The following is a 15,553-nucleotide window of genomic DNA, read 5'->3' on the forward strand; positions in this document are numbered from 1 at the left end:
CACATTTAAATTCAGGACTGAAAACGAGAAAGCAGGTTAAGACACTCTATCGAGTGTCGAGTCAAGATTTAACCCTTTTGCACGTGACACCATAGAACCTTGTTTAGGGTTTCTGAGAATAACAGGCCCACCTGCCGCAGGAGAGAGAAAGTACTGGACGTCTTGGATTTGCGCAGTCGACCCAGCCACGTGGCAGAGCGGAAGGCCGGGCGTCAGGTTACCCAGCGGCGCCTGTCGCGCCCGCCCCGTGGCCAGCGGTGGGGCCGCAGGTATAAAGGCTCGGGCCGCCGTCCTGGAGCAGCGCTGCTGACTCCTGCCGCGCGCTCTGAACTGGCCACGGGCGGCGCGCCTCTGGCTCGGGGCGCGGGGCGCGGGGCGCGGGGCGGACCGTGCAGGCCCCCACCTGACAGCGGACCCCAGGCGCGCCACGAGGGACTCCCGTCCGTGTCTACCTGCCCTGGGGGCAGCCGTGAGTCCCGGAGGGGATCCTTATTGTAATTCTCGCCAAGGACTAGAGCGCAGTAACCCAAGGATTCGGGACACAGACAAAGCGCCTCTTGGCACTGAGGACGGCACGACCAAAGTTAGAAGGCAACGTTTTGAGAATCTCCGCCTTCGGCCGGCGAAGGAGGATCGAGATTAAATCAACAAGCCCCGAAGGGTACATGACTCCTGGAGACGACCGAGGACGACTGTCGGCACCTGAAACTTGCCATACAGCTTGCGACAGCAGCGCGGGGGCTGGCTCGCAGCGTCCCGGGCGAGGCGGGGGGCAGGAGCCCTAACAAGGCGAGACGCGGGTCGCTGCGCCCGGCAGCCCCCACCGCCGACGGCCGGTGCGCCGCGGGGGTCACCTGGGTCCCGCGCCCGCCCCATGTGGTGCCTGGACAGGCTCCGCTTGGGCCCCGAGCGCCTGCGGAGCGGCAGGAACGGGGTTCCCCAGGGCCGGGCCCACCGGCTCCCGACGCTCGCGCCCGCCGCCTGGGAAAACGTGCTCACCCCCGACCGCATCCCCGAGTTCTGCATCCCCCCGCGCCTCGCGCCCTGCACCGGCGTGGCCGCGCTCCGGGTTTCCTGGAGCCAGGCGGCCGCACTAGGCGCTGCGGCCGGACACACGGACTGGGACCCGCGCTCGCAGGCCGCGCTCTCGCTGCCGCACCTGCCCCGCGGGCGCACCGCCTACGGCTTCTGCGCGCTGCTCGAGAGTCCGCACACGCGCCGCAAGGAGTCGCTCTTCCTCGGCGGCCCCGGCGCCGCCCCGCCCCCGCCCCCGCCCCCGCCCCCGGGCGCAGCCCCGGCCGCCGCCGCCCCCGCCGCCCCCGCGCTCCCCGCCCGCCCCCGCCCCTGCCCCCGCCCCCGCCCCCGCCCGGCGCCGCGCGCGCCCGCCCCGCCCGCCCCGCCGGCCCGCGCCCGCCGCCTCCTGCGCGCCCCCGAAGGGCTGCTGAGCCGCGCGCTGCGAGCCCGGGGGAGCCGCGGCGGGGCCCGGGACGGCCGCGGGGACGAGCCGCCCGCCCGGGCCGGGGCCCCCTCCCCCTGCCCCTCCCCCTGCCCCTCCCCCTCCCCGCCGCCGCCGCCGCCGCCGGGCCCCGACCCGCCGCCCGAGCGCCTGGAGGCCGAGGGCACCGTGGCCCTGGGCCGCGCCGGGGGCGCCCTGCGCCTGGCCGCCGAGTACAGTCGGGCCAGCGGGCGGCTCCGCGTGCGGCTGCTCGGCGCCGAGGGCCGGGCCGCGGGGGCCGCGGGGGCCGCCGAGCCCCGCGCCGTCGGCTGCCGCGTGAGCTTCGTGCTGCGGCCGCCGGGCCAGACGCGCCCGCAGCGCAGCGCCGTGGTCCGGCCGAGCCGCGCAGCCGCCTCGGAGCAGGACGTGTGGCTGGACGGGCTGTCGGAGGAGCAGCTGCGCCGCCTCGCCGTGCGCGTCCAGGCGGAGGAGCGGGGCCGCGGCCGCGAGCGGGGCCGCCTGCGGGGCCAGGGCGAGCTGCTGCTGGGCGCCCTGCTGCTCCCCGCGGGGCCCGGCCTCCGACCGCCGCCGCGCGCCAAGTAACGGCCAGGTGTCGACTCTTGGACGCAGGCCTTTGCTCAGTCCAGCGTTGGCACAGGTGTTGCCGGAGTCACCACCATACAGGGCGGAACATCCTGCGTGGATACCTCGCACGTTCGTTTCAGCAAGTGATACGCCGTTCTGCAGCCGTGTTCCTAGTGCGGACGGACGACGGTTCCCACGAAGTGTTAAAACGGGACGTGCCTGATGACCTCTCCGCCCCAGCCTCCTCTGCTGAAGTGTGTTTACTCCGCAACATCCGCGGAGACCAACTTAGAGCGTGTATTACTTTGGAAGCATCACTTAAGGCCTCGGGTGAAAAAATGAAGCTAACAGGGATGAAGTAACTTTTTCAAGACCAGCAGTAAATTATTAATAGAAGCTGCCAACCCGATTGATGCTTTTAGCCACATCCTGCGGGAAGCACTGGAAAAATTGAAGCCGTCTTAATAGTCTAAGCTAAAATAATAATAGTTTTACAAATATTAACTTGTTTGATTTTTTTTTTTTTTTACAAAAACCTAAAAGGCAGGCACAGTTGCCCCCATTTTGCAGATGAGGATATTGAGGCACTGAATACAGAGCTGAGTCAGGATTTGTACCTAGTCAATCAGTATTTTACTCACTACCTTCTAGAAGTAATACCAAGCATCTGGAGGGTTCGTCTCATTACTGTTGTGGGACTGCAACCTATATCTGAAACTGTGGATTCTGAGTTAGGGGTCTCTTCACATCCTCAGACCCTAGCAGAAAAGCAAATCGGTTGAAATGAGTAATTCATATTCTCATGCAAATGTCTAAGATTCCGTCTGAGAAGATGCTAACTAGCCTCAGAATCATAGAAAAAAGAGTGCTAGCCTAATTGCCCCCAGCTGAGCTAATGTGCCAGGGCAGGTAGTCTAGAATGTACCTATAATACTGTTCTACCTCTGGCTTCTGATATTAACAATAAATGTATTTTTTTAAGGGATGATTGTCCTCCCTTGCTCACACTCACTGCCAAACAAGCTTATTTCTTCCTTTGCTACACATACAGGAGGAAAATGTGTCCTAAAATGAGGGTTGAAAATATGTGAATATGTGGTGTGGTATTAAATATGACTACATTTGCAGTCTGGGTTCAGAAACTGTCTCTGCTTGCACTAAACTGTTGAGTTTCATCAACTGGTGCTCATGAAAAAATGCTGTTTAAAACAGGGTTTCGGTGTTAGTCACAACCCAGGCATAAACTGAAAATGGGTTACTGTGGTAGATATCCACAATGACCATCACTGAACAAATGTGAAGAATAACTGTGAACTCCCTTGGCTCTGTCCAAATCAGCCCCAGCCAGAAGCTCCATGTGGTTACTCAAGTGAATGATGACATAACAGTAGCTCAGACCTTTCATGCGCACTTCAGTCTACTTACCCTAAGTCCCCACATCCCTGGCCTTCAAACCAACAACTTTTTTAAAAATGTATAACTTGCTTCAAGATGTCAGAATTTTGGTAGAGTAACTGAGTTCACATATCTAGTACTTTAAAAGGAAAATAAATGGAAAGTGAAAACAACTTGGCTACATACAATATATCATGTTGGGATTTTATTTTATTTTTAAGATTTTATTTATTTAGTCACGAGAGACACAGGGAGAGAGATAGAGGCAGAGACACAGGCAGAGGGAGAAGCAGGCCCCATGCAGGGAGCCTAATGTGGGACTCGATCCTAGGTCTCCAGGATCAAACCCCGGGCTGAAGGCAGCGCTAAACCGCTGAGCCACCAGGGCTGCTCCATGTTGGGGTTTTATTTCGCTGCTTTGTAAATTTTTTAAATTTTATGTTTTTTAAAAAGCTTTTATCTATTTGAGAGAGAGAGCATGAGCAGAGAGAGGGCCATAGGGAGAAGTAGACTCCTCACTGAGCAAGGAGCATAACACGGGACTCAATCTCAGAACCCTGGGATGTTGACCTGAGCCAAAGGCAGAAGTTCACAAACTGAGCCATAGAGGGGCCCCACTTTTTTTTTTTTTAAATAAAAATGACTACACTGATGGTTTAAATAGCAAAACCTATTCCAGGAAACATTGCAATCACTATTGTCACTAGATTATATACAAGTAAGAGTTTAAGGGCAGAAGTATCATTTTATTAAGGTAACCAACGTATTTCAGGGACCTAAATTTTCCATGAAATAATGATGGATATTTCCAAACAGAATCTCCACTAATATCAAGTTATGGTTGATCAAACAATGTAAGAGCCTAATCAGCAAGTCTTTTATGACTAAAATATAATCATTAAGCTTTGGGATTTTAGAGGCGAAAAAAACTTTAGGATTATCTTGTGCAAACCCATGTATCATAGAAGAGAACCAGAAAGACAAACTGTAGATTGCCCCAAATCCCACAATTAGTGTAAGAGGTGTAACAAGGACCAATTCTATTCTCATTTTGCTCTTCAACCAAATGAATCTTTGGAGCTCTACTTCCAAGAAAGTGAAACATGTGTATGTAAATTCTTTTTCATTATTAAACTAATTTGAATGTTTTGCATTTAAGAAATCTTGCTTGCAGTACAGATTTTTTTCAGGAAAGCACCAGCCTTTCCTTGGGGAAATTTACGTTTGGTTTGCACTTTGCTGCCCTCTAGTGGATCCCTCGTAAGTTTTGTCAGTATTTTTACTCCTTGCCATTAGACCATCTCAATTAAATACTAAAGACCAACCTAACCTCAGAATGACCTTGAAGATGTGTACTAATATCAGATTATTAGCGAAGATTCACATGGCCAAATAACGAAATCCAGCTATCTGAATGTAGAAGATGCCAAAATTTTCGTATTAAAAATGAAAAGAAAAACTTCCCAGTAATTACGAAGCTGGGAGTATACGTCATTGGCATGTTGGTCACAGAAGACTGTTTTTAGAGTTCTCATATTTCTCAACTAGGTTCAAGTATGCGCATCTTTGCACATATGACATAGTACAACCTTGCCTCTTTGTGGTTTTTTTTTTTCTTTGTGGTTTAAATATATGAACATATTCAAAGACAAATCCCACACAACAGAGCACAACGTGCCGGTTTAAAAAGCTTTAAAGCTATCAAATCAATAGCTTGGTTACTTGATTTTACAAAGGTAATATAATCTATACCTAAAATACTAGCTTTAATATGGCTCGAACATGTCTAGGAGATTATTTATTTGCATCTAATTTTCTTTTACACACACTTTAACAATTCATAAAACTTTCTCCCATATCCATTCCCAGGACTTAGGTCAGAATACAATCTTTGGTAAATATATTTAAAAGAGCAAAAAGTGGGTACCATGTGAAATCTATGACACTAAAGCAACAATATATGGTATAATATATGGTAAAAGGGTACAAACTTTAAGCTATACGATGAATAAGGTTTAAGGATCTAATGTGTAACATGGTGATAATAGGGGATAACACTGTATTATATAACAATATTTACAAAGAGTGTAGAACTTAAATATTCTCACAAAGAAGGAGAAGAAAAATAGGTGAAGTCATGAGAGTTAATTAACTAGATGGAGGGAGCAATAAATATAACAAGTGGATAAAAGTAGATAAAAGGCTTCAAAAAGCTTCTTTAGAGGAGCACCTGGTTGGTTCAATCCGTTAACATCTGCCTTCAGCTCAGGTCATGATCCTGGGGTCCTGTGGTTGAGCCCCAAATTGGGCTCCCTGATCAGTGGGGAGCCTGCTTCTCCCTTTCCCTCTGCCCCCCCTCCTTTTGCCTCTCCCTCTGCTCCCCTCCTTTTTTCCCTCACCCCGTCCCATCCCTGCTCATGTTCTCTCTCTCAAATACATGAATAAAATCTTTAAAAAATAAAAATTAAAAGATTCATTTAGAATAACTATCATGGGGCAAATACTTTGCAAAAATCTAGATTTATACCTGTGAATCAGATACAAAATGTCCCTGCTCTTTTAAGGAATTTAGTTTTCAAAGTTGGGGAAGGAGACAGAAAATAAACAAATAATTTCAGTAGCACTTCAGAAAGTAAAATGTGATCATGAACAAAAGCACAACTATGATTAAAAAAAAAAAAAAAGGCACCTCAGTTTGGATAGTTAAGAAAGGCCTGTGTGAAGACCTGACACTGAGCCCTGAGTCTTTCCTCTAGGTTCACGTATATATGATTATTGTAGTTCAATCCAGTTTGCTGCTGTGGCCTCCCAAAGTGACCTGACAAGTGCTTTCCTAGAAGTTCTGCTAATGTCTTATCACCAGTGGAAAGTATGTCCTGTGTGGTTCAGCTCTAGTATATAAAGCTCTTTTGCCTCCAGGCTTGTGAGTTTAACCGAAGGAATAAACCTGAAGCAGCCCGTGGAGTTTACAATCACAATTTTTACTATTTTGAAATGTATGCTTTCACTTATTTATTTGTTTCTTTCTTTTTAAGGAATTTACTTATTTATTTTTAAGAAATTTATTTATTTATTTGACAGAGAGCACAAGCAGGGGGAGCAGGTGAGGGAGAAGCAGGCTCTCCGTTGAGCAGGGAGCCCAAAGCAGGGCTCTATCCCAGGACCCGGGGATCATGACCTGAGCTGAAGCCACACTGGCGACCCGCTATTTTGCATATTAGCATGGCAAGATCCCATTAGCTAAGAATTTTGTTATGACGTTAAAATGGCACTTGCATTAATTGGAGAGGATGACAAACTCTGGTCAGATTAGGTCTTCTGGGGGCATTTAGGAAGCACGTAACAACATGATTTTTCATGTTTGTACTTTATGGCTTTCACATTAAGCCAATAACTTTCAGTTTGTTCAGCTTTTTTCTTGTAAGAATGAGTGACAACTTCCAAGCTCTTTACATATTGGAACTCATTCTAACTAAGCTAACGAAAAGAAGCTAATCCCATTCAGGAAACTAGATTTGTATCCATTCACCTCTTGATGGACACTTAGATTGTTTCTGGTTTTTTACTCTTATGAATTTACATGTATGAGACTTTGTGTAGATGTATGCATTCATTTCTCTTAGGTAAATAACTAGAGTGGAATGGATAAATCATCATGTGATAGGTGTAGACTTAGCTTTTAAAGAAACTGACAACTTTTTTTCCAGTCATTATCTTACTTTCCAACCAACAACATATGAGAATTCTTTTTGCTCTGCATCCTTGCCAACACTTGCACATATAAGGATGTTTTGAAGGAAGCATATATTCAAAGTTTCTATTTTTTGTTACCTGTGTATTGTTACAACCATGTACCTTGGTCCCCTGAGAATTTTTGAAACCACAACACAAACATAAAGACAGAAATTAAGAGGGACACACTAGAGCTTCGGCAAGTCTTGACTTTAAACTGAACAGATTTGTCTCTTCCTCATTCTTGAAGCCTTCTCCTCTTCACTTGTTTTCCTCTAGGATCCTTTGTTCCAGGAACTTGGTACCGATATTAATATCTCACTGACCTCAATATATATTTAGTAACAAGACTCAGCGGGCCAGGCCAGTACTAATCATGATGAATTGAAGACATGATGAATTGGGCTGGCTACATGTACCAGATTCCTATGGAAACGCCCCAGATCCTGTGTTTTTCTATAAATGCCCTGGGGCAGGCTTGCAACCTCGGAGGCATTAGCCCACAGCAGCTTCCTCAACTGGCTAAGTAATAAACTGTCCTCCTTCTTTATAACCAAGCTCTGTCTTCACCTTATATATTTTGGTTTCTAGGTACAGAGGTTGGTTTTTGACATTTTGAGTACAGTTTTGTTTTAATAATTAAAAAGTAGCGATAACAATTAGGCCAAGGCCATATTTAAGACAGAAGTTCAAAGGAATGGAATCATTTTTTTTTTTTGTCAGTAAAGTGTTTAATTTTATTCAAAAATTATTTTTTAATTTTAACTTCAATATAGTTAACATATGGTGTTATATTAGTTTCAGGTGTCCAATACAGCAATTCAACAATTCTGTAAAGGAATGTAATCATTATTACCTTGGTGTAAAATGTCCATATAATGTCGGGATCCATTTAAAATCCTAGAACAGGGATCCCTGGGTGGCGCAGCGGTTTGGCGCCTGCCTTTGGCCCAGGGCACGATCCTGGAGACCCGGGATGGAATCCCACGTCGGGCTCCCGGTGCATGGAGCCTGCTTCTCCCTCTGCCTGTGTCTCTGCCTCTCTCTCTCTCTCTCTGTGTGACTATCATAAAAAAAAAAAAAAAAAAAAAAAAATCCTAGAACATCAGAATGTTTAAGTATTCAGTGGTGATTCAAAAGCTTTAAGCTAAAAACAAAACAAAACAACAAAACAACAAAAAAAAACCAAAAGCTTTAAACTTCAGTGAGAATTTTCCCCCAAAGCTATGAATTTAGTCATTTAAAACCAGTACAGATAGGGGCACCTGGGTGGCTCAGTTGATTAAGTGGGTGCCTTTGGCTCAGGTCATGATATCAGGTGGGGCCCTGGGATCCATGGGCTCTCTGCTGAGTGGGGAGTCTGTTTCTCCCTCTCCCTTTGCTCCTCCCGCATGCTCTCTCTCAAATAAATAAAGCCCCAACACAGATAGAGAGCTATCATAGATCACAGTTAACTGTGAAAGAAAGGAAATAACAATTATATTATTAAAGAAGAGTCTGAATAGGGGCGCCTGGGTGGCACAGTTGGTTTAAGTATCTGACTCATGATTTCAGCTCAGGTTGTGATCTCAGGGTCCTGATCTCAGGGTGGTGAGATGGAGGCCACAGGTGTCAGGCTTCAGGCTCAGTGGGAAGTCCACTATGATTCTCTTTCCCTCTGCACCCCCAGCCCAGCCCCTGCACCAATTCTTTCTCTCTGTCTTTCTAAAATAAATAAATTTAAAAAAGAAAAGAGAGAGAGAGAGAGAGAGAGAGAGAGAGAAAGAAAGAAAGAAAGAAAGAAAGAAAGAAAGAAAGAAAGAAAGAAAGAAAGAAAGAAAAGGCTGAATAATAATAGGGCTTAGAGACACTCTTGCTTTCATTGTAGGCAGGTTAATAGAGATCACCTTTGCTGAGGAGTTGACAATCTTTCCTCTGCTTTCTGTATCACCCTACAGCTGGAAGAGCAGAAACACGAGCTTTCTAGTGACATCAGAGCAAGAACACTGCTGTGGAGCCAATTTCCAACGGTCCCTCAGAAGCACCATCTACACCATCTACAGTTGGGTGATGGGTGCTGGGTACTCTGTAGCAACTCTACAAGTACCAGTTGTTGATAGTAAATTCATTTTTAAAGAAGAATTTATATTCAAAATTGGAAAGATGTGGGTTCCAGATCTCAACTGTTGATCTTTATCTGTGTATGTCTTGGTCACACCATCAGCTTTTTTATTTTTTATTTTTTTTTATTTATTTTTTTTTTTTTTTGAGGAGCCGTCTCTTTATTTTGAAACAACAGGGGGCCTCCTAGTGGCAGGAACGTGCTTCCGCCGCCGGGGAGGGGCGCCGAGTCCGGCCCCTATCAGCTTTTTTAAATGTCATGTTTTCATTAGTAGAGAGGCAATAAAATTATCTGCCTCATGGGATTTTTTTTTTTTTTTTAAGAATTAAAGGAGCTAATGTATTCAAAGTCCACAGCGCAACACCTGGTATGTAGAACCACCTAATATATATTAGTTCTATTTTTGGTTTCTTCATAGTGGATGATGTTACTGGACTTTCCTCAAGCTTCTAGCATGTTCCATAAATGCTTGTCCTGAAACTGAGACTCTTCCATCTAAGAAATTGAATAGATAAATTATACCCATACGAGTCATTTGAGAAACAATTCAAAGTGCCAAATTAAAGTGCTGTAGACCGGCCCCGCCCCCCGTGGCGTAGCGGTTTAGCGCCACCTGCAGCCCGGGGTCTGATCCTGGTCAGGCTCCCTGCATGGGGCCGGCTTCTCCCTCTGCCTGTGTCTCTGCCTCTCAGTCTCTCTCTCTCTCTCTCTGAATAAATAAATTTTTTAAAAATGCTAAATAAAATAAAAAATAAAGTGCTGTAGACAAACAATAGTGCAATAGACAAGAAATCTTACTGGAGGAAACTGAGAAATAAGAAGGGTTCTGACATTTATTTAACACTCATCACACCAGACAATACTAGAGACACAGCAAGTATTAGATCTTTTGTGCCCCAGATGTGTGAAGAAGGACATGATAACTAGATCCTGATACACAGAGAAGATGTATGGCCATACAGCTGGTAAAGGGGAAGACCAGTGATCTAGAGCTATGTGCATATGACCACAAAATTTCTGTGAGGCCTTACCCAAGAGAAGCTGAATTGGGGTCTAAGGAGAAAAGAAGCCTTGGAAAAGGAACTATGTTTGAGGTCAAGAGAAGTAAAATGAGTTCTGGAAACTGCTTCTTAGGTCCCCAACAGTCCCTGGGCGGAAGCTTTGGTGATCATATTGCCACCTCCTGAGAATTTTGACTTGCTGGCACCTTAGCACATGAAAGTAAAATATGGATATCACTGTGCCTTGAAACAATTAGAAAAGAGCAGCAGTCATGGTTTATTCATTCATAATATCACACTGCACTTGGATAAATCTATCCATCTTTTAAAGACATTTTACTGCATGATTAACTATGTAATCATCAGCAAGTTGAAAGTATGAGCTGTTCTGAAAAGTGAGTAAATCCAAGCTTTTGACTTAAGAAAAATAACTACTTTTGAGCCAAGACAGATTACTTTTTATTTTATGGAACCCATTTCTCTAAGCTTGAGATCGAGGCTTAAGTTTCTTCACTACATTAAGGCCCTGAAATTTGGCAAGTGTTTACCATCCTGAAACATGTATGTAGGTAGGTAGGTAAGTATGCATTATTTAGATTTTATTTTTAAGTAATTTCTATACCCAACATGGGCCTCGAACTTACAACCCTGAGATCAAGAGTAGCATGCTCCCCCAAGCAAGCCAGGAATCCCTCCATTCTTAAGTATTTAAAACACTTTTGAACATTAAGTAAAGAAAAAAATAAGTCCATGAAAGATAATAGAATTTTAAAATACAAGTCAACTTAGAAAAAGGTTGTTCAGTGTCCTCATTGTATAGATGATAAAAGGAAGATCAAAGAGTGAAAAGATTTTCCTGGGTCATATTGCCAGTTAGTAGCATTTTCTGACTCCCAAACTAGAGTGCTTTCTGTTTTCAAATGCCATGAGACTAACTACACTGATGAACTACGAGTTTTGTGTGTATTATTTAAAAACATTTTGAAAAATTATCACCATCAAAACACAATTCTTCTGCCACTCTGATCTAAACTATTTTTGCCTTTGTCCACTACTTTCCATTCTTTGTTCATAAGTATACCTAGAATTATATGGTTCCAAGAACAGTCTCTATATAAACATATCAATTTTTTTCTCTTCTTAATTTATGATCATAATTGAGAGTTGTTTATGTTGCTGTTAGTCTTTGGTATTATAACCCTTGAAGTTGATATGAGATAAGCAATATAACTATTTCACTATAGTTAAACATTTTGCACTTTTCCCAACTTATTATATTCTTTTTAAAAAGATTTTGTTTATTTGAGAGAGAGTAAGCGAGAGAGAGCACAGACAGGAGGAGGGGTAGAGGGAGAGGGAGAAGCAGACTCCCTGCTGAGCAGGGAGCCTGACATGAGGCTCCCAGGACCCTGGGATCCTAACCTGAAGGCAGATGTTCAACCAACTGAGCCACCCAGGCACCCCATTATGTTTCTTCATTTGATTTTTTTCTTAGAATAAATTCTAAGTGAAGAGATTTCAAGATCAAAGATATGAACATTGTTATGGCTGCTAATGCATATTGATAAATTGCCCTTTCTTGTTAGTTATATTTTCTTTTACTGAGGGAAAGAAAGTACTCTTGGGAGAGAGAAAAAAAATCCTAAATTAAATAGAGTTGCAACAATAGAGCTAAACCTGTCTGTAGAAGGCAGTGTTCCCAGAGTAACAATAGCAGGTGAAAAGCCATGAGGATAGCTTGCTTCTATGGTAAATACAACTATTATTATTGGAAATTTGGGAGTCTTTCTGAAAGGGTTTGCTGATCTGGGCTTTTCCTGAGCAAAGACCCCCTTCGTATCCAATCTTCTCTTCCATGTCAGAGTCTAATTTACAATAGCAGTCTCCAAAAAGCAAAAATGCCATTTGTGCATTGGACTTAATAAGAACCGACTGCCTTTAATTAGTGTTATGCTAAGTGCCCATTTAAGTAGCTGGAGATAGAACCGGAAAGAACAATTAGCTCAGAAGTATCAAACTCAGTCTTAAATAATTGAATGAGAGTAAATTAATTTCATGCAAATATGTTTTTAGACTTATGCTTTTTAAATCTAATTTTCACTATGAATGATTGATGTATTTTTCCATTGCCATGTTTAACCAGGAAGGTTTTGTGCAATTACTAATTTCCATCTGTATTACTAGTGTAGACTTTGGCAAGTGGTGAAGGGGGGTATGTACTTTAAGAGATTTGGGCTATCCTTTGTGGAACTTCTTATAGAAGGAAAAGAGTATGAAAACTACAAATCTGAACTGAAATGTCAGATGATTCACAATCATGAATTAAGCTGCCACCCCAGGAAGACTTAATAGTATTAAATTATAGTGTCAACAGTAATTGTAGAAATGCCCTGCTTTCCAAATACCTGAGTAAACTCAGCCTTGAGAAAGGTGGTTATAGGTGTTTGCTGAGCACCCAGCAACTGTATCAGGCACCGCTGAGGATATTAACAATGCAGCATTGTAGTGATACTGAAGAAAGAATGATGACAAGGACTAGAGGACACAAGTTCTCATTCTGGCTCTGTATTCTATGCACACCCCTTCTCTGGGCCTTCATTTCACCATTTGGAAAAGTGAGAGGGTTGGGGTAGATCCAGACTAGCAAGTAAGCATTATCTTAGGCATATGATCCTGAACTTAGAGAGGTTGCCCTGAGTGGTATGGTGAGAAGAATTCTAAGACAACACATGATATCCTTCAATGTTTATGAAGACAAGATTCTTGCCTTCAGTAACTTAAAATCTGTTTGGAGTATTAAGACCTATAATCGGAAATTATAGTGCATGAATCAAGATGGTACAATTTGTATGGTATAGATGATAAATGTGAAAATCCAGAGAAGAGGAAGATCAGTGGAGACTTGGATAGTCAAAACTATATTCTTGAAAAAAAAATAAAAAGGACACTTGAGCTGGGTCTTGAAGAACAGAGAGTGAAAATAATTATTTTTTTCATATTTTACTTTTTTGAGAGAGAGAGAGTGCACATGCCCATGCACATGCATGCATGCATGTGCAGGAGTTAAGAACAGAGGGAGAGGAAGGGAGAGAATCCTAAACAGGCTCCATGCCCAGCATCGAACCCAATATAGAGCTCAATCTCATAACCCTGAGATCATGACCTGACCTGAAATCAAGAGTCAGATGCTTAACTGACTGGGCCACCCATGTGCCCCTGATAATAATTTAAATACTAAAAAGGATCATATAAGTATTTTATGATTATAAAGTGCTTTAGAATTTAAACACCACTTTGGCATATGTCATCACAATTGGAAAGGATTTCAAGTGTTTTATATTTTCAGGATGTTTTATAATTTACAACTTTCATGATCATCATAACATTTATTTTCACAATAATCCTAAAGGTAGGTATCATTAGCCATGTCTTACAAATGAGGAGTCTAAAGTTGAATAAAGTAACTATTTCAAGAAATATCACAAAGTTAATAAAGGGTATAGTGGGAAATAGACCAAGAGTCCAGACCTAAACTAAGGGAGGTTTATCAGTTAGAGTTGAACATAAAAAGAAAGTTCCCATTAATTTCGGAAAAGACTGATTGTTACATAACCGTGGAAATGAGAAGGCACCAAACTGGTTTTAAACCTGTTTAATCGGTCAGTAACTTGCTCCAGTGAACATGCTTTGGCAAGCCAACCAATCAGTGTCAACCCTCACTTCCAAAAGCAGGCCAGTTGAGGATGGACCCACTTCCATAACCATGCCTTTGTATGACAGCCAGCCAAAAACAGTTTCAGGTAAGTAAACAAGCATCTACAGATAAGGTCAACACATTTTCCCTCTGAAGATCCCCCAAACCCTAAATTCCATGCTTCCCAAAACCCCTGTATAATATTAGCAGACTTCTCTATTCAGAGAGACTGTGCTGATCAATGTAGCTCCTTACTATAGTAAGCAACAAATTAAACTTTTTTTTTTTTTTTAACATACTGAGTGGGAGCTCTTATGATCCTTTAACACTTTTGGAGTTTCACCAGGATTGAAGACTGGTTTGGCAGTATTCCAGAGAACTATTAGACCAACACTTGTACTCACTGAGCACCCTGTACTCAAACTCCACTCGTCTTTTATTTATTTTTATTTAGTTTAAATTCAATTTGCCAACATACAGTATAACACTCAGTGCTCATCTCATCATGTACCTTGTACCTTAAATAGAGGTTTTTAAAATCTGTTGCCAGATAAGTCAGTTTCAACAATGATCCCCTGTTTTTCTAAGTGATTAGCTAATTATGAAATACTATTATTTTCTCCTTCTTATATTAGCACCCACTGGTGTAATATTTGTAACCTAGCAACACTATATTCTTTTTTTTAAGATTTTTAAATTTATTTACTCAAGAGACACACAGGGAGAGACAGAGAGGCAGAGACACAGGCAGAGGGAGAAGCAGGCTCCACGCAGGGAGCCTGATGTGGGACTCGATCCTGGGTCTCCAGGATCATGCCCTGGGCTGAAGGCGGCGCTTAACTGCTGAGCCACCCGGGCTGCCTGCAACACTATATACTATAGTCAATAAAGGGGAGTCTCATGATTATGTTTCTATAATTCCAGAAGTGTTTGTTTCCAGAAAAAAAAAAATTTGCACTTGAATTTTTTTCCCCCAACTGAGTGGTAGCCCCACACCACTGCTAGCACTTCATGTTGTGCCTGGATTATGCTATGGGTGAATTCAGCAATCTATGTCAGACCTAACTAGGGGTGATGGAAGGGGAGGAGGGCGGGGGGTGGGGGTGAATGGGTGACGGGCACTGAGGGGGGCACTTGACGGGATGAGCACTGGGTGTTATTCTGTATGTTGGTAAATTGAACACCAATAAAAAATAAATTTATCATTAAAAAAATACCTAAAAGAAGTAATTACACATGAGTATCTGAAATAGACACAAAGAGATAGTTGGGCTTGCTTTCCTACTTGGGCCTAAAAAATCCTGGTCGTGGTTCTGTATTGTCTTCTCATTCCATTTTATATTATATTTCTAATTATACTCATTTGTCTTAGAGCTATTCAGTGTTTTGTTTTCTAGAGTCTTAAATACTACTGAGAAGCCATTGTATTGACAGCTCATTCAATAAGTCATTTTATAAAGAAAACAGATCAATGTGTAACCTGGAAACCAGAAAGTCTACAAATGAAACCACACCTTTTAGGAAAATCAGTGATGGTGGCAAAGATCTGGACATACCTTGATGATCTTTTGTAGCTTTGGCCAAATGAGGACCAAAAGAGAGAAACAGAG

The 15,553-nt window shown here is 43.5% G+C and overlaps 1 protein-coding gene across 1 annotated transcript; it reads left to right on the plus strand.

Annotated features, from left to right (window-relative positions):
* The first annotated feature begins 290 nt into the window (after positions 1 to 290).
* On the plus strand, positions 291 to 3,588 carry LOC112917163 (C2 calcium-dependent domain-containing protein 4A-like). Its single transcript, XM_072738707.1, has one exon. The coding sequence runs from the start codon at positions 875 to 877 to the stop codon at positions 2,036 to 2,038; it is 1,164 nt and encodes a 387-aa protein (XP_072594808.1). The 5' UTR covers positions 291 to 874; the 3' UTR covers positions 2,039 to 3,588.
* The last annotated feature ends 11,965 nt before the right edge of the window (positions 3,589 to 15,553 follow it).

This window comes from Vulpes vulpes, chromosome 15 (genome assembly GCF_048418805.1).
Source record: "Vulpes vulpes isolate BD-2025 chromosome 15, VulVul3, whole genome shotgun sequence".
NCBI classification, from domain to species: domain Eukaryota; kingdom Metazoa; phylum Chordata; class Mammalia; order Carnivora; family Canidae; genus Vulpes; species Vulpes vulpes.